General features: G+C 35.3%; 1 protein-coding gene and 1 non-coding gene across 5 annotated transcripts; one reads left to right on the top strand and one right to left on the bottom strand.

Annotated features, from left to right (window-relative positions):
- Positions 1–457: 457 nt before the first annotated feature.
- Tial1 (TIA1 cytotoxic granule associated RNA binding protein like 1) lies at positions 458–22,979 on the top strand. 4 transcript variants are annotated; one of them, XM_026384164.2, is made up of 13 exons: positions 964–989; positions 3,634–3,695; positions 7,711–7,807; positions 13,294–13,443; positions 13,672–13,726; positions 13,882–13,969; positions 15,869–15,944; positions 17,591–17,699; positions 18,097–18,192; positions 18,439–18,523; positions 18,761–18,884; positions 19,222–19,361; positions 20,312–22,979. In XM_026384164.2, exons 3-13 carry the CDS (start codon positions 7,796–7,798, stop codon positions 20,436–20,438), a joined length of 1,062 nt encoding a protein of 353 aa, XP_026239949.1. In that variant the 5' UTR covers positions 964–989; positions 3,634–3,695; positions 7,711–7,795; the 3' UTR covers positions 20,439–22,979. The 4 variants fall into 4 exon arrangements, with proteins under 4 accessions (XP_026239948.1, XP_026239947.1, XP_026239949.1 ...); XM_026384163.2 differs by lacking the exon at positions 3,634–3,695 and having other exon boundaries at positions 458–989; positions 13,345–13,443; XM_026384162.2 differs by lacking the exon at positions 3,634–3,695 and having other exon boundaries at positions 458–989.
- On the bottom strand, positions 10,893–10,965 carry Trnaa-agc (transfer RNA alanine (anticodon AGC)). The gene has a single exon. It is a non-coding gene; the product is annotated as a tRNA-Ala (tRNA).
- Positions 22,980–24,650: the final 1,671 nt, after the last annotated feature.

Genomic DNA, 24,650 nt, shown 5'->3' with positions numbered 1-24,650 from the left:
AGCCTCTCTCGGGCCAGGCGCGAGTTGGCGGTTGATGACCGCGGGCCAGCCGTTCTGCCTCCAGAGGAAGGCCGGCAGGGCCTGATAGCTCTGACAACACGCGGAGCCGGCGCACCGCCTGAGCCGCAGTTGAAGAAACCGCTCTTGGCCAGGACGGAGGCGGAGCCGACGCTCACGCCCGGCCAACAGAAGAGCCTTAAGATGCCTGGAGCGGTCCTGAAGCCGCCCCCGGCGCGAGGCACGCTGGAACTTGTAGTTCACTTCCCGGACAGCGACTCTCCCACTCGGCCGGCCCGCGTTTTACCGTCGCTTGTTCTCTTCCCTCCCCTCCCGGCACGCCGACTTCCTGGTGGCCGCACGCCCTCACGTACGACTACACTACCCAGAAGTCTCTCCTGCGCGTCCCGGCGAGGCGCGGGGTCTCCTTCGGACTACAGTTCCCAGAAGTCTCCTGGAAAGTGCTTCCCTCGCTCCTTCCCAGGACCGCGATTCCCAGAGACTTCACTTCACGACGTTTCTCTTTTTGCCCGATCTCTGCTGGAACTGGCTGGGGTTCGGTCGGACGGCCAGCAGACAGGCTCTCGGCGACAACGGAGTCGTCGTGAACTGGCACAGGGCTTGCTCCGCGGCCTGGCTTTCTGCCCCCCTCAGCTCTCCCGGGGCAGGCCGTCGCGGCTGGCCTGAGCGGTGACCTGGCGGGCCGCGCCTGCGCCCTGCCCCGTTTCCTGCCTGGCTGGTGGCGGCGGCCATTTTGTTCATCCTCCTCCTCCTTCTGCTCCTCCTGGTTGGAGCGCAGTGTCCGGAGCGGGCTGGGGGGAGAAAGCCCTAGAGCAGGGTTCGGTGCCTTTTCCTCTGTCCCCAGCCGGTGCCCGGAGCCCCCCTCCCCTTCCTCCCCACCCCCTCCCCTCCCCAACCCTGCCCTCCCCCTTGTCCCGGGATCGCTCCGTCGCACCCACCATGATGGAAGACGACGGACAGCCCCGGACTCTGTGAGTACCCGAGACCGGGGGTGCCGGGAGCCTAGAGGCCCGGGCACCGCGGGACGCTAAGGGAGGGAGCAGGAGACAGGGGGCCGAAGCCGGGACTCTCGGCGGCTCCCTGGCCGGGGCGGCGTGGACGCTAAGTGCATTCCTCATCTGTCCCCTTTTCCTAGGGAAGGAAGCCCTCCCTGCCCCCAAACGCAGTCACTTCCTGGGGTCTGAGGCTTGTCCCGACCTTTTCCTCTCGCGCCCTTCTTCGCGCACCTTTCCCAGGCCTGGCTTCTGCATCCGCTGAGGCTGTCAGGCCCGAGAGAGCTTCTGCTCCCCCTGTGCTTGGGGGCCCTGGGCTGGGCCGGGAGCTGCCGGTCCCCACGGGGGCTGGGCCTGGTGGAGGTGGGACTGGGGGTGGGACCGTCGCTGCATCCCTTGCGGGCCCGGAGGAATTAGCGCTCACGCCCTCCACGTCCCGGGCTTGAGGCGCCCCCGGCTCTTTGCCCGAACTCGGCTCTCGGAGGAAGCCAGACACTCTTCAGCCTCGGGAGCCCCTGGTCTCTTTCTGCCCCACGTGCCCCCGCCCACGCTGTCAGAAACACCCGCCCAGCGCCCGCTACTTTTGAAGTGCAAGCGGAATGCCTCTGGCCGCCGCAGCATCGCTCCCTTCTCGGAGAGCGAAGTTTACTTTGAGCGCGCCCTACGCCAAACTGACAACCAGTTGTTACACTCTTTTGCTGTTTGGTGTTGCCGCCTCCTAATTGGTGTGTCGAAATCATCAGAAGCAGATAGAATCATGTCTTCGTTCGCTATACGATGCGTGTTTGGGGGGCGCTTCTTTGGTCTTGCTGTTGCATTTTGCCCAAAGCCCAATCTAATGAATGGATTTCATCTTCCAACCACCTAATTCGAGTTTTCCTTCCTTTTCCAATGAAGAGTGATGACTCAGCAATTACATTTCTTTCTGAATAGCGTGGCACTCTTTTTCTTCTCTTGTATCTTTTTTTTAATTTTTATTTTTAGTCTGAGTTATTTCTAATTGTTTAAATTGCGCACCTTTGGCATTCCCAGCCTCTGAGGCCCAGTTCTCCTACCCTGAGTAACAAGGAGTCCAATCTCTGCTTTGTTTCCCTTGCCTGTGCCTGATATTGATATGATCAGAGTTCACTTGGCTGGGTTATCTGCTGGGGAAAGTACTTTTTGGGGAATAGATGAAGGTAGATGGACACTCAGGAGGTTGATTAGCTTCTCAAAACTTCACTCCTACCAAAAAAAGTATACGCTCCCTAAAGAAGGTAGACTTATATGTTCAAACTTGATTTTTTTTTTTTCGCCTGTATTTTCTTTTTGTTCCTATTTCTTTTAGTGTCTTACTCTGAAGTACTTGTCATCCTGTTTTGGGAATTTAAGGCCAATTTAAGCACATCTACTACTTGAATGAAAGGCTTGCTCAGTAGAACTTTTTTTTGTTGTCTTCCATTTTTTGCCCATCTTCCCAGAAAACAGAATTAGGACAAATTTGAAATTTGTCCTCAACATCTGTTGAAGCCAAAGCTTGGTAGTTAACATCTGGGAAAGTTAGATTTAGGGGCTATCATGTATTTAAGGAAGATAACAGTTATATTGTATCTGAAATGTCATCATCGCATCATAATAACTATTGAATAATTGGTAATTTCTTATGGCTAATGTCTCATTTAATTGTATCATTTGTTCCCAAGAAGAGGAATTCCTGGTTTTGTCCTTCTAAATAATGTACTTTTTCAGTATCTTTCATTCATATAGTTATCTATGCATATGCCTTGTTTTCATTTCTATTGTACCTTCTCCAGTAGTCTAATAAGCTAATTCTTTGTTACTTCCTACCACTACCTTTTCCAGTATCTTGTCCTTTCTCTGAAACATACTTAAGTTGTCTGTGTTTATTATATTTATCTAAAAATGTGACATGTATACATAGGAGTAAATAAAGATCTAAGCTCTGTTATTTCTCAATGTAGTACATGTTTACAACTCTCCTTTATTCTTCCTTTTTCCTTCTCCCACTTTTCCTCCATGGGAAGGTTTTTATTGTTTAAGATAAGGACTGCTACATCTTCCTAGGTCTTACCCTTTAAGCACTTAGTTCACTGCTGGGAACGTAAGAGGTACTTAATAAACATTTTGCAATGATTATATTTTTCTCATTAAATCAGTTTTAAGTCCCTTTTTAATAGTCCTGATTGATTTAAATTATAGGCAGACATTATTGTCATACCTTGGGCAGTTGATTTGTGTGTGTGTATGTGTGTGTGTGTGTGTGTGTATAAACCTTCAAATGTAAAATCTTGAGATAAAATCAAATGTTTCACAATTCAGATTTTTGCCAGCATTTAATAAAATTAATGCATAATAATTTTTAAAAAGTGTACGTTTTATATATTTCTGAAAGGGCTCTTTTAGATACAAATAATGTAATGGAAACTGAACATGATTTGAAGGTTGTTATCTAGTAAGGTTTGGTTTTGTTAGTTTATGGAGATCCTATGTTTTGCCTTGTGATCTATGGATGAGCTTTTCAAGTGGCTAGTATGTTTTTAAAGAATGTACTCTTAACAAAACTTATCTTAACCTGTTTTCCTTAAAATGCCTGTGTGTTACTAGTGAGGTTTTTTTCCTGCAGACACACACAAGCTAAGACATATGGTTCTATCTTCAGAAAACAATATGGTGTTTATAGCCTAGGTAGGTCTTTAAATATTCATTACCTACAGTATTACTAATTTATTTGATGGTATTTAAATGGTATAGAATTGCTTTGATGTTGAGCTTAAAGTTCTGTTTGTCATATGGTTGCTTTAAAGGACTGTTTTTTCATGTTTTTCATTCTCATTTGACATTTATTTTGGGATATTATGTATTGGCTAACTTGTGATCTGAAAAAATAAACAAGATCATGCTGTGTAATACTGGTGTTTGAAAGTGGACAAGCCTTTAGGACATAAGTTGCAGGCTTGTGTGTATTTTTATAGTACAGTGATTTGATCCATGGTATATCTGAATCTACAATATGACACTAAATTACATTAGTGTTACACTATAGTTTATTTTACTCAGCTATTTGATGCACTAAAATCAAAAGGAATTGTGGTTCTGGGATAATAATAATCATGTTATATAATGCCATCCTTTGAGGCTATTGGTTCTTCCTCATACTCAAAAATAGGGAAATCTATGATTTAGAGTATAATATGAACATCTAAGAACACAGCAGAAGGAAATTCTATAAAATCTAGTTATAAAACTGAGTAGCTATACCATGGATTTGGCTAAATTGTGGCTGTAATCAAGCCCTTCATTCAATTTAATCATAGATTTTGTTGTTGCTGTATTTTTTTTTTAAGTGTGTGTGTGTGTGTGTGTCCCTTATAGATAGATGGTCAATTCAATGGTTTCCTTTTCCTTTTCCTTTCCTCCTTCTGACCTCCTTCCACAGTTCTGACAAATTGAACATTCATTAGCTGTCTATTAAAAGGTATTGTTGCAAAGTCTCTTGTATAGGAACTTGTCAAGAACAAAAGCAAAAATGTTAGTTTTATGGAAGTATGACCATAGTATTTTGAGTAAAACTGCCTTGGTAGGGCTACTCTTTGCAGAGAGAGCACATTCAGTGTTGAAAACTATCATTAGTCTCCTGCAAGTCATGATGTTCTTTAACTTAAATTTCTGCCCACTTGGACATATGAAGTAGTTCGGCAGTGTGAACTTCTGCCTACTGTGAAACTGCTAAGTCTCTGGTCTCAAATTGGATTTTAACCCTAATGTTAGGATAAAGGTATCATTCTCAGTTTTTAATACTTCATTTCCTGTTCTTAGAAGACAAAATAGAGTGTCAGGTATGCCTTTTTTTTTTTTTTTTTTTTTTTTTCTTCAGTGAGATAAAAACCATTTTGGAATTTCTTAAGTATTTTCTCTTTTGAATTGACCTCTCACTATAAGAACTCAAATCATTTGTCTTTTTTGTTTTGTTTTATTATTTTGTATAGGTTCTTCAAGTAGAATTATATATTTTAAAAAAACTTGAAACTTTAGAATATGTTGACTACTTCATAATCAAAGCAGAAAGAAAGTGAAGTATAGAGGCTGTCATTTGAAAATAAAAACAAATTTTCAGTCAACTACCAAAAGATGATGCTTACTAGGTTAACAATTGAAATTTGTCTTATTTTTATTAGTATTTATTTCAGGACAGGTTATTTCATGATAATGTAAAAGTACTTAAGCAGTATAGTAAAGTGTTTTAAAAGCTACAAATTGTGCCTCTATTAAGTATTATGCATGAAGGCATATGTAAATACATGAATTATATAATTCTGAGTAAAAGAAAAAGCAGTCTGAAATTTGGGTGAAATTTTAGGGGAAATTATATAGTGAATTATGTTCTTTTTATCCTGGTAAATTAAGATGTTCTGCATGTTGTGGAAGGCCTTTTATGTTAGTTTTTGTTTTGTTTTTTTTTAAGATATCATTTAGATATCTTTTTTAAAAAAATATTTTTTATTGTTGATGGACTTTGTTGTCTTTATTTTTATGTGGTGCTGAGGTTCGAACCCAGTGCCTCATGCATGCTAGATGAGGACGCTACCACTGAGCCACAACCCCAGCCCCATAGTTTTTGTAATTTAGTTTTCTGCTTTTTTATTTTGAGACGGGGTCTCATAAGTTGATGAGGCTGGCCTGGAACTTGTGATCCTCCTGCCTCAGCCTCCTGAGTTGCTGAGATTACAGGCGTGTGTCACCATGGCCAGCTCTTAAGTTAACTAGCCCTTTAGGTTAGATGAACATAGTATTTAGAATATTAGCATCACTTGTTCATTTTTCTTATAGATACATCTCCTGTGTTTAAAAAAAAGGAAAGAAAAATTATTCCATGGATACAGGCTCACAAATCCCTGTGAGTTTTAAAAAAAAAAGGAGGCAGTTGTCTCTGGCTAACTCATAATTCTTTAATCTTTCACTACTGGTGGAAAAAATAAGTCATTGCATTGGCCTACACTTTTAATAATAAGGAAAAAATGGCATAGTGGACCAAAACCAATTTGTCAACTGTTTTGATCTTCTATTTAAGTAATATAGGACTTATTTCAGTTTTAGAACATGTGTCCTATGGTTATTAGTGCCCATTGGGGTGAAATTCTTTTTTTTTTTTAATATTTATTTTTTTTGGTGTAGATAGACACAACACAATGCCTTTATTATTTATTTTTTTTTTTATGTGGTGCTGAGTATCGAACCTGCCCCGTGCTAGGCAAGCACTCTACCACTGAGCCACAATCCCAGCCCCTAGGGTGAAATTCTTAATCTTAGCTTTCTCAAATCTGTTTTTCCCTTTTAGTGTATTCCATCTTAAAGCAGTTTTGTGTTTAATGTGGCAACTGTGTTGCAAAGCTTCTTTTGGTCTCAGTACTCAAGTTTCCAGATGTTATATATTATGGTTAGAAAAATAAAACTTATATCCATTTACCTTCCAGAAGAAACTATGTTAAATTTTACAAGTACTTTTTAGTTTATGAGGTTTGTTCATGACAGATGTAAGTTTTAGGAACTATTTGCTGAATACCAGAAATATTCAAAAGTTTGACAGTATACTGACATAATTAAATCAGTGTGCAAAAAAAAAAAAATCAAAGTGGCATCTCTTGGTGGTAAAGTAGTGATTTTTCTTTATTTAAAAAAATTTTATACAAAATGTGTATGTTCAATCTGTAATCTGGGAAAAAAAACCCAAATATTTAAATATCTATAGTCAACAATATATCTAAATTGGTCTCAATTTTTCTCTGAATTTCTAAAGAAGTCTTTAAGTTTGCTTTATTTGTTACCTGTATAAAAATGTATTTTTTGTTGATTCTGCTTTATTTACTTATTTGTGTGCGTGTGTGTGCACGCGCGCGTGTGTGTGTGTAATTACTGGGGATTAAACCCAGTGGTTTGTGCATGCTAGGCAAATGCTCTACCATTGAGCTACATCCCCAGCTCTTTTTATTTTATTTTGACACAGGGTCTTGCTAAGTTGCCAGGACTGGCCTTGAACTTGCGATCTTCCTCCCTAAGCCTCCTGAGCAGCTGATTTTACAGGCGTGTGTCCTCACACCCATCTCAGATGCATTTTTGACCAGAAAAATCTTATTTTACCTTATTCTCCTAAAACAAAGCAATGAAGACATACCATTTGCAAACAGTCTTATTTAGCCAACACCAAAACAAAACTCCTCCATTCTTTATGTATTTTGCTGTAACTTTATTCATCTCTGTTCTTTGTTCATGTAATTGCCGTGGTTGGCATTTTAAAATAAGCCCATTGTAGCTCTAATAACTTTTTATGGTCAGTTGTTTTAGTATTTGTCATAATATGTCTATGCTATGAATTATTTTGATAGAAATTGTCATTATCATGAGACTGGTTAGAATAAGAAAATGATATATAGGGTATAGAATAATATATATGCCTTTGGGCATATGTATTCATATATAAGATCATATTGATTTGTTCTTTACAACATCTTTGAATTTTAGTGGGAAAGGAACAATTGTTTTCCTTAATAAGGGTTAATCTTACTTTGATAGGATCAGGCTTACTTTGAAATTTTTTCTGAAGACACAAGAAGTTAAGTTGAAATAAAAGGTGATAAATTAAATGATAACACAGAGCCAGAGCTAAAGGTAAATTGCTGATAATATATATTTTTTTCTCATTCAGATACGTAGGTAACCTCTCCAGAGATGTGACAGAAGTCCTTATTCTTCAGTTATTCAGTCAGATCGGACCCTGTAAAAGCTGTAAAATGATAACAGAGGTAAGATCTTCCCAATTATATGTGCTCTCAGTATGATGTTAAACATTTTGAAATTTATTGGTTGATTAGTATCATTTTTTAAAATTTATTTTAAGCATCAGGTTATTCTGGTGGAGAGATCAGTGACTTATTTGATTTGGCTGGTAAATGAGACTTGGAATGGAGTCTTAAAAGGGCAAAGTTTCTGTGCTATTATTCTAACACAGTCATTCTTTGTGATGTAGTTATCTCCGAGTGATTTTGCTTGTAAGCTTATCTCAGAATGGTGAAAAAACTTGATGGTATATCATATAATTCCAATTAGAATGTTAATAATTCAGGTAGCATTCATTTAAAGTTCAGGAATTGGTGTATGTGAGAGAATATTAGGTTATTATGTGCATAGTAAAGCAACATGTGTCATGTGCATTTTTAGTAAATATTAATGATCACACAATTTAAGTAGTTAGGCATTTAAATTGTTAGAATAATTTGTTGAGGCTAGGCATGTGCAGGCGCTGGATTCAGTTGACTAGTGATACCCAATGATTCACATTTTAGTTATTCTTTTCTTCCTGTCTTTTTGTTTGTTCATCAACATGTTTTTTGACTATTATGTACCAGATTCTGCGGTAAGTACAAAGGATACAGTAGTGAATAAGACAATTCCTAGTCCTTTAGTATTTCACAGCTTAGTAGGGAAACAGAGAAGTTAACGGGTACTTAGAATATAAAATAATAATGTATGCAGTGTGGTTCGAAATCAGGGAGGCTTCTTGAAGATATTAGTATACAGGCTGAAACCTAAAAATATAATAGAAACTGACCAGAAAGGAATTTGGGGAAGAAGCAATTCTAGTTAGAAGAATGTTGGTCTGGGCTGGTAGACAGAGCAGGAATGCTTATAAGAGGATAAAGGGGGGGGAAATACAAGTCTGTTTTTTATTAGAAACCTGTATTCAATAGTAGCATGGTTGGAGTTTAAAATGGAATTAGTTGTAAGACATTAGAGGCTGTGATAAGGAGTTGGTGTTTTATCCTGAGATGGGGCACTGTTAAAAACCTGTAAAGTGCACTGGTTTTTTGATCTTTCTTAACTCACTATAGTTATTAGTCTGTGCTGGTATATTTTCCTTTTTTATTTCCTGAATTTATTCATTCATCTTTTCATAAATAAAATGTCTACATTGCACTAGGCACTCTTCAAGGCACTGGGCATATAATGGAGAGGCAGAGAAAGGAGGTTCCCAGGCAAATAGGGAGATAAGAGTCATGATGAGAATAAAACAGTTCTGTAATGATTGGAGGGTTGGTGTTATGTAGGATAGGTAGGTGAGGGAAGATGTCATCTCTTTGAGTTGAGACAGTAATAACAAACAAGATGGTGCCTGTCTATAGTAAGAGCTGGAGGCAGAGGAAAAGCAAATACAAAAGGCCTCGAGTTTGGGGGTGGGGCTGTGCTGTGGCTCAGCGGTAGCACACTTGCCTGGCATGTGTGAGGCACTGGGTTCGATTCTCAGCACCAAATTTAAATAAATAAAATAAAGGTCTATCAACAACTAAAAATATATTATTAATAAAAAAGCCTCAAGTTGGTAATAAGCTTGTTGTGTTTATGGAACCAAAGACCAGATGGCTGCAGTCTGGTGAGTGATGGAGGATAAGTGGTGGGAAACGAATCTAATAAGGTAAGCAGGATTCAGAATCACACAGGGCGGTATGGGCCATGACGGAGTTTAGGTTGCAGTGGCAGACCTTTGGAGGGGTTTTAATAGGGGGATGAAGTGCTCTGATTGGCATTTTTAAGATTACTTTGTGTAGACACTGTGGTATAGAGAAGGATTGTAGGAGACAAAAGAAGGAAAGAAACCAACTGGGTTTACTAGTCTAGGTGAGAAGTGATAGGTTCTTGTGCTTTAGAGTGTGATGGATAAAAATAGGGGTAGATAAAGTTTGAAATATATTTTGAAGATAGAATCAATAGAACTGGATTGGCTGTGGGATATAAGGGAAAGGAAGAAATTAGGAAAGACCCTAAGATTCTTGTTAGTACGATTATGTGGGTGGTAATGCTGTTTACCAAAATGGATGACTGAGCAGGGCACAGAATGCATGGGGTTTGGTGGGAATTAAGCATTCTATTTTGGTTGTGTTAAATTTATGTATTAGATATCTAAATGATCACTGTATATGGGCAGTTGGATTAACTAATTTGGAACTCTGGAGAGACCAGTGTTGAAGCTTGCAGCAGTATTTGAATCTATGGGACTAATTGATAGCAGAAAAGAGTAAAAGGATTAAGGTCTGAGCCCTGGAGCCTGGAACAGCTCAGCATTTAGAGTTACATTCCAACTTTGAGTTAAGGAAGAACTACCTTCGGAAAGATCCTCCACTGAGGAAACAGGAGAACTGAGTGTATGGTAGGTTGAAGAGAAGAGAATGTTTAGAGAAAGGAAGGTAGTGGTCAGCTATTTTGAATTCTGTCTGGAAGTCAAGATGAAAACAGAAAAGGGGTTGTAGAGGTGACAGAGTCATTGGTGAGCTAATCTCAGTGACATGCTTGGGTTGGAAGCTTATAGGAGGGGATTTAGGAGAATGGGATATGAGAAAGTAGAGTCTAGAAAAATTTTGAGAAGCATTTGATAAATATTTTAAAAATATTTTTGAAAATTCTATATTTATATATAGCCATTTGAGGGATGAAATGATTTGAAATTCGAAATTTTATCCATATTCTAGAACTCCTAGATTTGAACTTGTAAATATAAAACTTCATATTTCTGTCTTGACATTTATGTCATCCAACAAAAATAGGTGACAACACTAATTAAGGTAAGGACCTAACTGATGATTAGAGTGTCACTTGGTGGTGGTGATATAAATGGGAAGCTTATAAAGGGCATGGACTATAATACAGAATACTTCATCTAGGCATTTATTTTCCCTTCATAATTTTTTTTCAGTATATGAAAAATCTTTTTCCCCCTTAATTTTATGATTTTTAAACTGTAGATATTATAGATTCTAGCTTTCCCTATATAATAAAATAAAATCTATACTAGATTCTAAGGCAAACATTAAATATGTATATATAAGTGTGTTTGTTTGGTGGTGCTGGGGATTGAACCCAGGGCCTTGTGCATGCTAGGCAAGCACTCTACCAACTGAGCTATATCCCCAGCCCCAAACATTCAATAATTTTAACACCTTTGACACTTAGGATTTTTTAATTTACTTTTAAATCCATCAGAAAAAGTTTCTGATAAATATTAACTCTTTTCACAAGAGGAACTTAAGTGTGTGTTTCTATTTGGAGTCTTTCCCCCCATTTCCTTTCTCTACCTCTAAAGAACAGTGTTCACATGTCTGTGACAGTAAAAAAATCAGTTGTGCTTTAGATGAAATGCAGCATGATACGAGCATATATGTGATGTGACTATTTAAATACGTGTGTACAGTTTTTTCTCTTATCTGTGATTTTTTTTTCCCCTCAGTTTTGGCTATGGTCAACCTCAGTCCAAAAATATTAAATGGAAAATTCCAGAAGTAAAAAATTGAAAAGTTTTAAAATGCATATAGTTCTGAGTAGTGTGATGAAGTTTCTTGCTGTCCTGACCAGAACATGAACCATTTCTTTTCCAGTATATACATACAGGGATCTGGCTTACTACTAGTTAAGTAAATTTGATATTAGTGTGCATGTAATACACTAGTTTCTTAAAGCCTGTTTGATTTTTTTCCATAGTTCTACCATTGGACCCGCATATATTTTGCCATAAATATTAAGTATTTTCTTTAGAGACCATCAGGGCTGAGGAATAGAAGGAAAAATGGACCAGCACAACTTTAATTTTTTAATTTACTTTTAAATCCATCAGAAAAAGTTTCTGATAAATATTAACTCTTTTCACAAGAGGAACTTAAGTGTGTGTTTCTATTTGGAGTCTTTCCCCCCATTTCCTTTCTCTACCTCTAAAGAACAGTGTTCACATGTCTGTGACAGTAAGATCTTGTGTGAGAGCCCATAGTTTTCTTGTCAATGATAATGATCCTACTTTTTTTTGCCTCAAAAAATTGCTTCTGCGTGCTGGGGTTGGGCTCAGAGGAAGAGCACTTGCCTAGTGTGCATGAGGCACTGGGTTCAATCCTTAGCACCACATAAAAATAAAATAAAAGTATTGTGTTCTCCTACAACTAAAAAATAAATGTTAAAAAAAATGCCTCTAGTTGCTTTGTCACTATTGTTTAGACATCTTATTTTTTTTCTAATTTTTACTTATTTATTTATATGTGTTGCTGAGGATTGAACCCAGGGCCTCACGCATGCTAGGTGAGCACTCTACCACCAATCTACAGCCCCATCCCGTAGACATCTTATTTGGGATTTTTCTTCTAAAACTTTCCTGGAGTGATAAACAGTGGTTGTTTTAAAGGTCTTTATTTTATCTGGTATTTTTATTCCTTGTAGGTCAGCCCACAATTGCACATTTTAAATATATTTTTAGGGTATTTCACATTGAAGAGTGAATGTTTTCAATCTTATATTAAAAAAATTTTGTACAGTTGTGCTACTATCTAATATAGACTGCATGTTATAAAAATTTGTTTTTGTTGTTAGCACTACTTTCTCACCCTCTTTATAAATATGTATTTGCCAACTACTATCAAGCATATATTTAACAAAGATTTTTATATATTGGTGTTTTTGTGATGACAGAATATATATAGCTTTATCCTGGATTCTCCTCACCACCACTTTTTTTTTTTTTTTTTTTTTTTTTTGCAGTATTGGGGTCAAATTCAGAGCCTGGTACATGCTAGGCAAGTACACTACCACTGAGTATACCCCATTACTCTCCTGGACTATTGGAATATTTTATTCAGTCACATTTTTAGCAGTTATTTTCTAGTTCGCTAGTGTATTTTTTGGACTTTGGAAAACCACATTCAAAGTATATAGAATCTCTAGTACATTAGACTATTTTGAAGGATTACATTTTTCTATTGTTATTCTTATTCAGAAAAGGAATACATATAATCCAGTCTCAGTAGTAATATAAAAACACTTATTATTTGTGGTACCAGTCCTGGTTTTGATCAGGAAATAAAGCTTATAAAGTTAGTTCAATTCTGTATCTTTTTATAGTACTGGAATACAGTTTGGGAAAGATTATGATACATGAGTAGAATATATTTGTTTCAAAATAATTTTTGGAAGAGGAGAGCAATGATAAAGAGTGATCCTCATCAAATCTGAGTTTGAGGTTTGGTTTGGCCTAATCTATTTCATATTTAACATACTTCACTAGAATTTTATATGTTAGTTTAATTCTCAAGGTTATGATTCCATACTGCTTTCTGTTTGAGTACAGCAGTGCTGTGAGGCACAAAGTGAGGTTTAGCTGTAAATCTTTTTTTTTTAAGCGTTAGGCTTTCATAAGCTTTTGCAATCTCACTTTGTACATTCCTAGCTATCAGTAATGTTTTTTCCTGGATTTTCTTCTCAGCAACCCGATAGCAGAAGGGTCAACTCTTCTGTTGGATTTTCTGTTTTGCAGCATACAAGCAATGACCCATATTGCTTTGTGGAATTTTATGAACACAGAGATGCAGCTGCTGCATTAGCTGCTATGAATGGGAGAAAAATTTTGGGAAAGGTAAGGTAATAGAATGGTGACGCCTTATGAGTACATATATTTGCATGTTTATATTCTTTCTTAGCAAGTTTTAAACAGATATTGAACTGCTGATTGATGGTTTTGCTTTATTCAGCCTAGGGCTTTTACAAAAATAATCCGCTTGATAAATGGTTTGTTAAGTGGTAAGTGTTATAAATGCATAATGACATGCTTAATAATTGTATTAAATATAATCTTTATTTTTAGGAGGTCAAAGTAAACTGGGCAACAACACCAAGTAGCCAGAAAAAAGATACTTCCAGTAAGTACTCCTGCTGCGTTTACTGTGGAAGAGTTCTGAAATTTTCCTGGCAGCATTACCAGCTTAACTAGGGTTTTTTTCCTCCTTAGTGTTGCCTAAAAAAGGTTTAGTAGCTGACTTCTTAAGTATTTGATTACCAAATGCTCTGATTTCAGATCACTTCCATGTATTTGTTGGGGATTTGAGTCCAGAAATTACAACAGAAGATATCAAATCAGCATTTGCCCCCTTTGGTAAAATATCGTAAGTATCATAATCAGTACTACACTCAACAGTGATAGGCAAAATTGTATATGATTAACTTGTATTGGAAATAAGATTTTCTTTCTCTAGTTAGTGTACTTTTCTTTTGCTTTTTGATTTTCTTTTTTTGGTTTTGTTTTTTGAGTAGATGTTGTTGCAAATGTTGCTGTCATTTCAATGTTTTGGGGTCTTGTTTTCATATAATCCTGTGTATAATATGTTTTAAAAATTTAAGTGATTCTGTTTGTTATCTTTGAAGCACATGTTTAGGTGGTAAAACTTACAAAGTCCAACTTTTTGTCAAATGTTTTCAAAACTTGGTGGTTAAGAAAAATGTGTTAACAAAAAACAAATGTGATTATACTGTGTTACACTTTTATTGGAGGAATTGATAAGTGGGGAAAGTAGTTAAATCTTTGGGTATATTGTGGTAAAATTGAAAATGTTAATGTTTAAATGTGATGATAAATGTGTTTTGATATCTTAGGTATAAGTAAAAAGTAGTACTATTACAGTATTAATGTTTCATGTCTGAATTATAATGTGGGACTAATTAATAGATGGTTTTTGTTAGTGATATTTGATTCTGCTAGTAAGGGGACAAATATGGTTTGATTTTTAACAAAATTTATGCTCAAATTTTACTGTTACTTGATCAACTGTATTGGAAAATTAAAAATGGTTATAAGTTGTATAAAGTATTTATCACCGTTTGTCTTTCTAATTAAAATCAGTGTATTTGATATATTTCCTGTAGATGTAAATGAAACGTTTTAGTACTACTTTACAGAAACGTGTTTCAATTAAGAACAACAACTTTTTTCTTTGTATAATTTGTTGTTCTGTAGATTTAATTTTATTTGAAGGAAAGATTTAATTCTTAATTTTCTATTTTGATATTTGCTTTGCTTTTTAATATAAATGTGGTAAGTAGTACTGTTTTAAAAATCAGTATAAAAATAACAGGTTGCTGTTTTTCAATCTTTATTTATACCTGAGACCTGCAGTTTTCTAAAGTCCAAGTCACAATTAAAAGTAATAGCATTCTGGTTATTTTGCAGAATTGCTCATAAGAATGGACAGGATCTTGAAGGCTAACTGCAAGGAACTGTGCACACTGGAACTCAGTTGTAGATTTTTTTTCTCATTTCTATTTATTCTTATTATACATTATTTATATATACATATTTTAGTATTTACATTTTAACATTCTATATTCAGTGGAGTTCTATATTTCCAATCATTTTAACTTACTCACTAAAATTTCTGTGTAAATTTGTTGTTTTCGTACTGGTGTGCTTAGCATTGTTGTTAGTTTTTTATTCTCCTTTCTTAAATTTCTGAAAATGTCAATTTTTCAAAATTTACAGCTGCCCAAACTCCAAAATGATGATAGAGAATTGACCAAGAAAAATAAAGAAATCTGTTAACAGGCCATGTATGCCTTTTTAATTCCTATTTTTTCCTCTTTTTCAATTTTTTAATATTTCATATATTTTGTATCACTAGGCAGAAGACATTTAACTATTTAGAGATTGCATGGTAAAGTAGTTAGCATTGTTACAGTAATTTATAGAATCAGTAAATCTTAGAGGACACTAGCAAATAGAATATTAGAAAAGGAAACTATTGTTCCTATTAAGCTTCAAATTTGAGCATTTAGTTTAGAAAGCACAGGCTATTTGATTAGGTTGCATGTTTATTACATGTTTTTGTCCTACTGCTTTTTTCTAACAGGTAAAGAAGCATTAGGGAGAGTTCAGGAATGGCTGTAGTTAATTAGGGCTAACTGGAATTTTATTTAAAAAAATGCTCACAATACAGTGTGTGTGGTTCCTTTTAGTTTTTATTTTGAGGGTGACTCTTACTTCCCTCATTTAGCTGTGCTTCTTTTCACAGGGATGCCCGGGTAGTTAAAGACATGGCAACTGGAAAATCCAAAGGCTATGGTTTTGTATCTTTTTATAACAAACTGGTACGTTCTTTCAACTCAATTTAATTTTTTTAAAAAAAATATTTTTAGCAGTAGAGGGACATAACTTTATTTTTATGTGATGCTAAGGTTCAAACCCAATGCCCTCCTGTATGCTAGGCTGGCACGCTACCACTGAGCCAAACCCCAACACCCAGTTTAAATTCTTTAATTCTAGATTTAATCACTAGTTAATACATAATAACTGAAATTTGAAAATGCTTGGATATTAACTACAAATCCAACCTCAACATAAATTTTTGTGTGTTAATAGTAGAATATAATTCATTCTTTCAGAAACCTGAAAGTAAATAGTTGAAATAGGGTGATTACACTCTAAGGACAATTATTAAACTTGCACTTGTGCATTAATGAAGGAAAAATGTGTTATAAATCAAGCCCAAGACTAGGACAAGTGAACTAATACGGAATTTGGAGGGGGAAAGTAAATTATATTGAGTCTTATTTTTTTGTCAGGGTGTAGGGAGTGTGGGGGAGTCCTGGGGATTGAACCCAGGTCTTTTTAAATTTTTATTTTGGGTCAGGCTCTCAGTGTTGGTGAGGGTCTCACTGAGTTGCTGAGGCCAGCCTTAAATTTGGTGATTCTTGATTCTCCCAAATCCCAGGGTTTCCAGGCATGCGCTACTGTGCCCAGATTATATTCAGTCTTAATCATGATTGCAGTTTTCATTCTTTCTTTAAAATTATCCATATTTTTATAACTGGCATGTTATTGATGACAGCAGTTCTATAACTGAAAATTTAAGCAATTTTTCTTGATTTTTTTTGTATGACTTTTTTTTAAGAAAGATGATGTACCAAAGTACCCTAAGCATTTGCATTTATTATAACATTCAATAATAAAATAGAGTTTAGTTCGGTTTCAACAACTTAAATTACCTACATTTTATTGAAGGGGTATGATAAAATTACCAGTTATATTCTATCTTTGCATAGATTAATCTCAGGTTCATATTGATTTGGATAACCTAAGCTTTTTTTTTTTTTTTGTGGTGCTAGGAGTTGAACTCATGGCTTTCGTAATAGTCAGGCATTGTCCCGCTGAGCTATAATCCCTCACCCTAAACTTATTTTTTGTTGATACATTTTTTAGCATTATAAGTCATAATTTAAAAGTCTTCCATCTCATGTCATAGTCATAACTCATACCAATAGAATACATTGTAGATTTTGAGGGGTAGGCAATTTAGACTATAATGTTTGTTTTTAAATTTTCTTCAGTAAATATTACATTATAAATCATCCATAAAATTAAGATATTTGATTACTTTGTCTTATGGAATTTGTTTTTATTAAAATGTGTGTATTTGAGGAACTAAACCTTAATTTTGGGTAATCAGTAGGATTATGATTTTTTTTCATATTTCAATTATGATAAATGTTCCTTTACATCAACTTAAATGCTATTTTCATAATCTGCAATCAACAAATTAAAATAGCTTTATGATTAATTCAAGTTCAAATTATTTTCTTGTTAATTGTTTAGTGAGTTCATTTACTGTTGAAATTTAGTGAATCCAGCAGTGCCAACTTTTATTTATTACTGGCCTTATATACCATTCCGTTTTGTTTGTGATTGCTCTCTCTCTCTCTCTCTCTCTCTCTCTCTCTCTTTTTTTTCCCCATAGGATGCAGAAAATGCAATTGTGCATATGGGAGGTCAGTGGTTAGGTGGCCGGCAAATCAGAACCAATTGGGCCACACGTAAACCACCAGCACCTAAAAGTACACAAGAAAGTAAGCTATGTTTGTCACATATGTTAAGATTATAGATTATTCACAAATCACTTGTTTCTATATAAGATTTAATTTCTTAATATTTAAATTGTGTGGGAAGACTTATTTTGTCTTGAATTTTATTATCAAAAACAATTGAGATTTGATGTATTTTGTGAAGATGTGAACCACCTGATTTTACAATCAAATCATAACATTGAGAAAAAATTATATTTTCTTCTTTCTGAGGTATATCTTAACAGTATATAAATAATTAGTAAGACTATGTGTGTGGTGCTAGTCATCGAACCCAGGACTTTGCACATTAGGCAAATGCTCTGAGCTACACCCACAGGCCAGAAAATAATTTTATAACATTGTATAGCAGTCAGCATTTTTCTTTTCTTTCTGCATGTAGATAACACTAAGCAGTTGAGATTTGAAGATGTAGTAAACCAGTCAAGTCCAAAAAATTGTACTGTGTACTGTGGAGGAATTGCTTCTGGGTTAACAGGTACAATGTTTGCTTTCCTAGTCACTTTCTTTGTGGGGCTTCATTGTTATTAGTATGAATTTTTAAAATACTTTTTAGTTATCAGTGGATCTTTATTTTATTTATTTATACATGGTGCTGAGAATTGAACCCAGTGCCTCACGCATGGTAGGCAAGCGTTCTACCACAGAGCCACAACCCCAGCCCTATTAGTATGAATTTTATGATGTATAAGAACCCTAAATATTATATTCATATGTTTTATAGATCAACTTATGAGACAAACATTTTCACCATTTGGACAAATTATGGAAATAAGAGTTTTTCCAGAGAAAGGCTATTCATTTGTCAGGTAATAGTCTACTTGTAATATCATTATTAATCTTATATTTGGTTTACTCCTACACTTGTGTTATTTGACCCTGTCAAGGAATCAGGTTTTTATTTTAGTATTTCTTTAGAATATAGAACTTCTAACTACATGATGTAATTTAGGGGAAATACCAATTTATAGTAATGAACTAATGAGTTTCTGTATTAAGCTCTTAAAAAAAAATAAGACAAACATGATTATTTTTTTTCCTCTTAGATTTTCAACCCATGAAAGTGCAGCCCATGCCATTGTTTCAGTGAATGGTACTACGATTGAAGGACATGTGGTTAAATGCTATTGGGGTAAAGAATCTCCTGATATGACTAAAAACTTCCAACAGGTAATTGGATTTTTCATAGTACTTTTTAAGGTTCCATCTTATATATCTACAATACAAGCTTTGGAAACTAAAATAAACAGTAAATAAAATAAAGCATATATCTACTTTCAGTTGATTGTATTAATGCTATTTCAAAATTGATTTTGCGGTATTAACTGAATCTTAATACTTTCTTTTCACAGGTGTCACCACCCCAATAAACTTAGACAATGATAAATAACAGAGTCCTATTCACATAAGGGTGCTTACTTAGTTTTTCTCTTCCTTGTCTCCCACTCTTTCTTCAAATACGGTGTTTCTTACTTGTTTCTTAAAACAATAATTTGCTTTTTTCTAGGTCGATTATAGTCAGTGGGGCCAGTGGAGCCAAGTATATGGAAACCCACAACAGTATGGACAGTATATGGCAAATGGGTGGCAAGTACCGCCTTATGGAGTGTATGGACAACCATGGAATCAACAAGGATTTGGAGTAGAGTAAGTTGTTTGGGTTTTTCCATTGTAGACATAGAATATAGTTCTGACAAAAGAAATTTAAAACTGTGTTTTCCTAGGGATGATCTATTTAAATTATGTACATTGAGGTATTTGGATTATAAACATAGAAATAAATGTACTGAAATGTGATTTATAATGTTAAAAAATTACTTCTCTTTACCTAGATGGAAAGGGAGGTTAGGGTAACCTATTAGTGTAACCTGTCTTTGTAAGCAGGTGGTAAAATTGACTTAACATTTCCAATGATACTTTTATTTGTCTATTTTTGTATGTATAAAAGATTTTTTTTTCTAGATAAATTTGGAAGTTTGATGATTTTATGCCATTTGGCATGTGTGAGAAATCCTTAAAATTATGTGATATAAAATATCTTACTTTTTATTGTTGTTGATAGAGTGGGTTGGTTCTCCCAAGTTTTTCCCCAGGCCAGCCCAGACCTTTACTTTTACTGGTTCCTTCTTTTGAGACTCTTTCCAACTTGAACTTGAGTTTTTAAATTTTCTTATAAATTCATAGATCATGTATGCATTTTTTAAAAAATCACTCTTGCGAGATGTGCTTAATTATGCTATCCTAACAACTTAAACAGTGGGATGTACATTCTATACATGTAGCATTTATTTATTTATTTTAAATATTTATTTTTTAGTTTTAGGTAGACACGATTTCTTTATTTTACATTTATGTGGTGCTGAGGATTGAACCCAGTGCCTCATGCATGCTAGGTGAGCAAGCTACCAATGAGCCACAACCCCAGCCTCTACATGTAGCATTTATTTCTTTGATCTATTTAATGTAGGTTGTTGATTTCTTCTAGTTGTTTATTCTGTGATTGGACTGCTTAATTTTTCTATAAATGTATAGATGATTTTTTTTTTTTTTTTTTTTTTGTCTTGTGTTTGCTGAAGATTTTTTTTTTTTCTTCCAAGTCAATCACCTTCTGCTGCTTGGATGGGTGGATTTGGTGCTCAGCCTCCCCAAGGACAAGCTCCTCCCCCTGTAATACCTCCTCCTAACCAAGCTGGATATGGTATGGCAAGTTACCAAACACAGTGAGCTGGGACTCTAAACAAAATTGTAATTCATGATAGGCTTCGATTTCCTGTGACACTCTGAAGACATGAAAGTAGACATCGGAAAATGAAAATATTTATTTTAAAAATTGAAATGTTTGGAACCTTTAGCACAGCTTTGCTTTGGTGAAGGACACATGTCTTCTAGTTCTGCCTTTTTAAGTTTTTGTTCATGATGGATATGAACATGATTTTTCTTTGTGTACAAAAACTAAAATAAAGTCAATAAAGACAATTCTGACTACAAATTTTGATATAATAAGAGAAATGGGTAAATACATTTTGATTCTTAGATACTATTCCATTTTTATCTTATTGTTCAGTATTTTAACTCACTGTGTTTTTAAACGAGCAAAAAAGGGAGGATCTTGAAAAACTGGGAATCACATAAGTTCATCCTGAATCCTGATACTCCCCTCCCCTACCCTGAGGTGGACCACATTTGAAGTCAGCAGAAAAAAGTGTGATATTCAGAAGAAATGCATGATTTTGGAGTCGCTTTGGAGGAATACTTACTTTATGCCTAAAAGAAACTGAAGCCAGACTGAAATTTTGCAACCTAAATAAGGAACAGCGTTGTCTGAGTTCCTTGAGCAAATGTTGGTTGGTCCACATTAAGACATATTTTTAAAACTTCAGAAAGTGTTATTAAAACTGTAGTATATTACATTTCATTTTGGGGAGAAATTCCAAGTATGGTGTTTGTATTAAAGTCAGACAGTCATACTTGTGCTTTTACATGAAGTTTAAATGATATACATTGTAAATATTGAATACAGTGTTTAATAAGCATGCTTCAACATAGAAGTAGCAGCAATGTAATTATTTGAAGTAACACTTAACATACTCCACTGCATTGAATGCAGTGGATTGATAAGAATGTTAAAGACTGACATTTCCAAGGTTGGCTATCTATGTAAAATTAAAATGACACAAATTATTACACAGAAAAGGCCTTAATTTCAATTCAATATGAATCTTTGATGGATTAGTACATTCTAAAATGTCATTGGAAATTAGATTTTCGTTCTTTGCTTATACATTATTTGGTATGTAAATACCTTGATTAAAACCTGTAAAACAATTTCAAGGTTCCTATAAGTTGTATAGCACAAGTGTTTTTTAAAAATCTTGGGGTGTTTTTAAAAATTAGATATATTTTGCCCAAGAATTTTTTTAACAAGATTGCTAAAACATCTTATTTAGACAGTTTGATGTACCAATTTATAATTGGATATTCAGTTTAAATAGTACACAAAGTTGTGACTTTTATTTTTGATTAATTTTTTTTTCTTGTGGGGAGTGTGCATGGGATAACAAGCCTGGATAGAGGCTTGAGCTGTATGTGTGCAGTTTGTAAATTAATCCACTGGAAAGATGCAGAAAAGGTTGAGGTTTGTTCCAAGGTATTTTTCAGTCTATGTGGATAAAATCTGCCTCAAATTTCTATAAAACAGGAATGTAAAATAGACAAAATCTTACGTGTTTAAATTGTGACAGCTAGGGGGTGCACATGTTTTGGCAATGTATTCAAATGTTGGTCTGGGCAATTGAGAAAATAGCCTTTTACAGTTAAGTAGTATGATGTAACTGGCATTCACAAATTGCCATTTTTTAAACCTTTGAGGTCTTATAATTAACTTTAAAATAATGATGATTTTATATATTGATGACCATAATTATTTTGGTATTACTTTCTTCCTTTTCCCATTTAAAAATATAGCCAAGTGTATATTCAGCATAAAAATACACAGGGTCTGAAGTTCATCTTTGAGCCAAAATTTTTAAAATACCTTAGTTTTAACCACCATATTCATCTTTTGCACTTTTATTAGTAAATATAGCTTTGTTTCTTTTGCTCATGCTATCTTGGGGGAATGTTGTTTTGGAAAAGTTACTTTATATTTTTAGGGAGACACTTAAGAATTCACATCGATTATGTTTCTGAGTTAAAATGTTCATGAATATTTATGAAACTTGAACAACTAAAGACTTTTTTAACTTGATAAATGCCCACTAAACTTCCAGGTTTTTGTTTTTGTTTTTTTTTTTTCCTCTGCCAGTAAATTAAGTGGCTTATAGAGATAATGAACAGCTAAGTTTGGCTGTAATGTTTCCTGGTTTGTATATTGTGACTTAATTAAATTATCCAGACTAGTTATATTGCCATGGTAAGCACCTGACTGAATTGTCCTCCATCTTAATCTGGATGAAAATATGATTTCATGATCAGTTAATTGAAGTTGTTTCATATTAAACAATTTTAAAGCATAAAACTACTTGTCTGAAAGATGCACCATTTAGAAAATGCAACTGTCAAGCTTACAGACTATTTTCTAACACAAATTGAAGTCAGCGCTATTTTAATCCAGTTTGAGCCTAAGAATCGTTGTCTTTTCTTTCCCATGTTCATTAAAAACAGCAGCAGAGATTCTTTGGCATGCAATGAAATGTTTCTTATTTCAAAATTATTTCAAGATTTATTTTGATGATGTGTTTCTGCCTGCCATCTTCTTTGCTTAAATTATCTCTACCAATATTTCCCCCACGCCATTCCCATTTGGTTTTTATGTCTACTGGCAGTGAGAGGCTAAAATGACTGGCCAACTAAAGCCAAAGCTGTAAACAACAGTTAAAGTAAGTCTTTCAATAAAGACTAGACTATATGATAAGTGGCTTTTTCTTATTGTCGTTTATTACATAATTGTACTTTCTAACCTACCATGAAATAAGCAATTTGGTTTTAAGTTCAGTAAGATATAAGAAGTACACATATACTCAGGATTTATTTCTATGTTCTGTGTATGTATTTAAAAGGCCATTAGCCTTGCTGAATTAAATTTTAATCTGGATATGGAAGAATAGAAATTTGCATCCTTCTAATACGTGTGTTCCGTTGAAAATTATAGTAAAATTTCATTAATTTGGGGCCCACAAATAGGGAACATTTTAACTTGTCTAGGCTGATCCTTGGTAGCATCTATGTAAAAATCATGCTTGACAGTTAATTGTGAGGGAGTTGTGGTTATAAAGGGTCTAGACACTTATGACTTTTTGTTGTTTTTTGTTTTTGTTTTGGGTGCTAAGATTGACCAGGGTGCTTTTTCACTGGGCTACATCCCCAGTAATTTGTTTGTATGTATGTATGTATGTATGTATGTATGTATGTATGTATGTATGTATTTATTTATTTTTAATTTTGAGATAGGATCTCGCAGAGTTGCTGAGGCTGGTCTCAAATATGTGGTCTCCTGCCTCAGCCTCGTGAGTTGCTTGGATTACAGGTGTGTGCCGCTGTACCTGCCTAGATGTACTAGACACTTGAATTAGGTAATGCCTCACTTAAGTCTTCCAGCATCTGGGCTTCTACTTAATACATTATAAACATTAACTGTATTTTTGGTATGTTTGTAAAGATGTAAAAACTTTTTTAGTCTTTTACTAGTTTTTAAGAGCCTTTATTTACATTTATAAATAACCTTATTTTATTTATTTTTTATGTGGTGCTGAGGAACAAGTCCAGTGCCTCACACATGCTAGGCAAGTACTCTACCACTGAGCCACAACCCCAACCCCTTTATTTACTCTTAAGTGGTTCAAATGAGTGGAATTTTGATTAAATATATGTTTAGTGATAAAATATTCTAGTAATTATGTTCATATAGGTTATATAATTTAGATTGCTATTTATTCCATTTTTTAAATAAATAATGTAATTATAGCTTTACAAATATGTTGGTGCAGTGGTGCATGCTGATAATCCGTCTTGGAGGCTGAGATGGATCAAAAGTTCAAGCCAGCCTCAGCAATTTAGTCAGGCCCTAAGCAACTTAGTGTTGTCTCAAAATAAAAAGGGCTGGGGAAGTACTTCAGTGGTAAAGCACATCTGGGTTCAGCACTAAAAAAAAAAGTGGCAAAGTAGTGAGGTGTCTAAATGCTATATATATATTTATATATATATATAGGCACAGGGGGTACCAGGGATTGAACTCAGGAGCACTTGACCACTGAGCCACATTCCAGCACTATTTTGTATTTTAATTAGAGACAGGGTCTCCCTGAGTTGCTTATTACCTTGCTTTTGCTGAGGCTGGCTTTGAACTCAGGATCCTCCTGCCTCTGCCTCCTGAGCTGCTGGGATTATAGGTGTGGTCCACCATGCCCAACTAAATGTTATATTAATATGAAACCCAGA

This window comes from Urocitellus parryii, chromosome 5 (assembly GCF_045843805.1).
Source record: "Urocitellus parryii isolate mUroPar1 chromosome 5, mUroPar1.hap1, whole genome shotgun sequence".
Lineage (NCBI taxonomy): Eukaryota > Metazoa > Chordata > Mammalia > Rodentia > Sciuridae > Urocitellus > Urocitellus parryii.
This window is presented reverse-complemented; position numbering and strand designations above follow the sequence as displayed.

Coding starts and splice junctions, on each gene's coding strand:
- Tial1 (XM_026384162.2), top strand. CDS start 958: ATGATGGAAGACGACGGACAGCCCCGGACTCT. Junction 13,444..13,671: donor GGAGAAAAATTTTGGGAAAG/GTAAGGTAATAG, acceptor CTTTATTTTTAG/GAGGTCAAAGTAAACTGGGC. Junction 13,727..13,881: donor CCAGAAAAAAGATACTTCCA/GTAAGTACTCCT, acceptor CTCTGATTTCAG/ATCACTTCCATGTATTTGTT.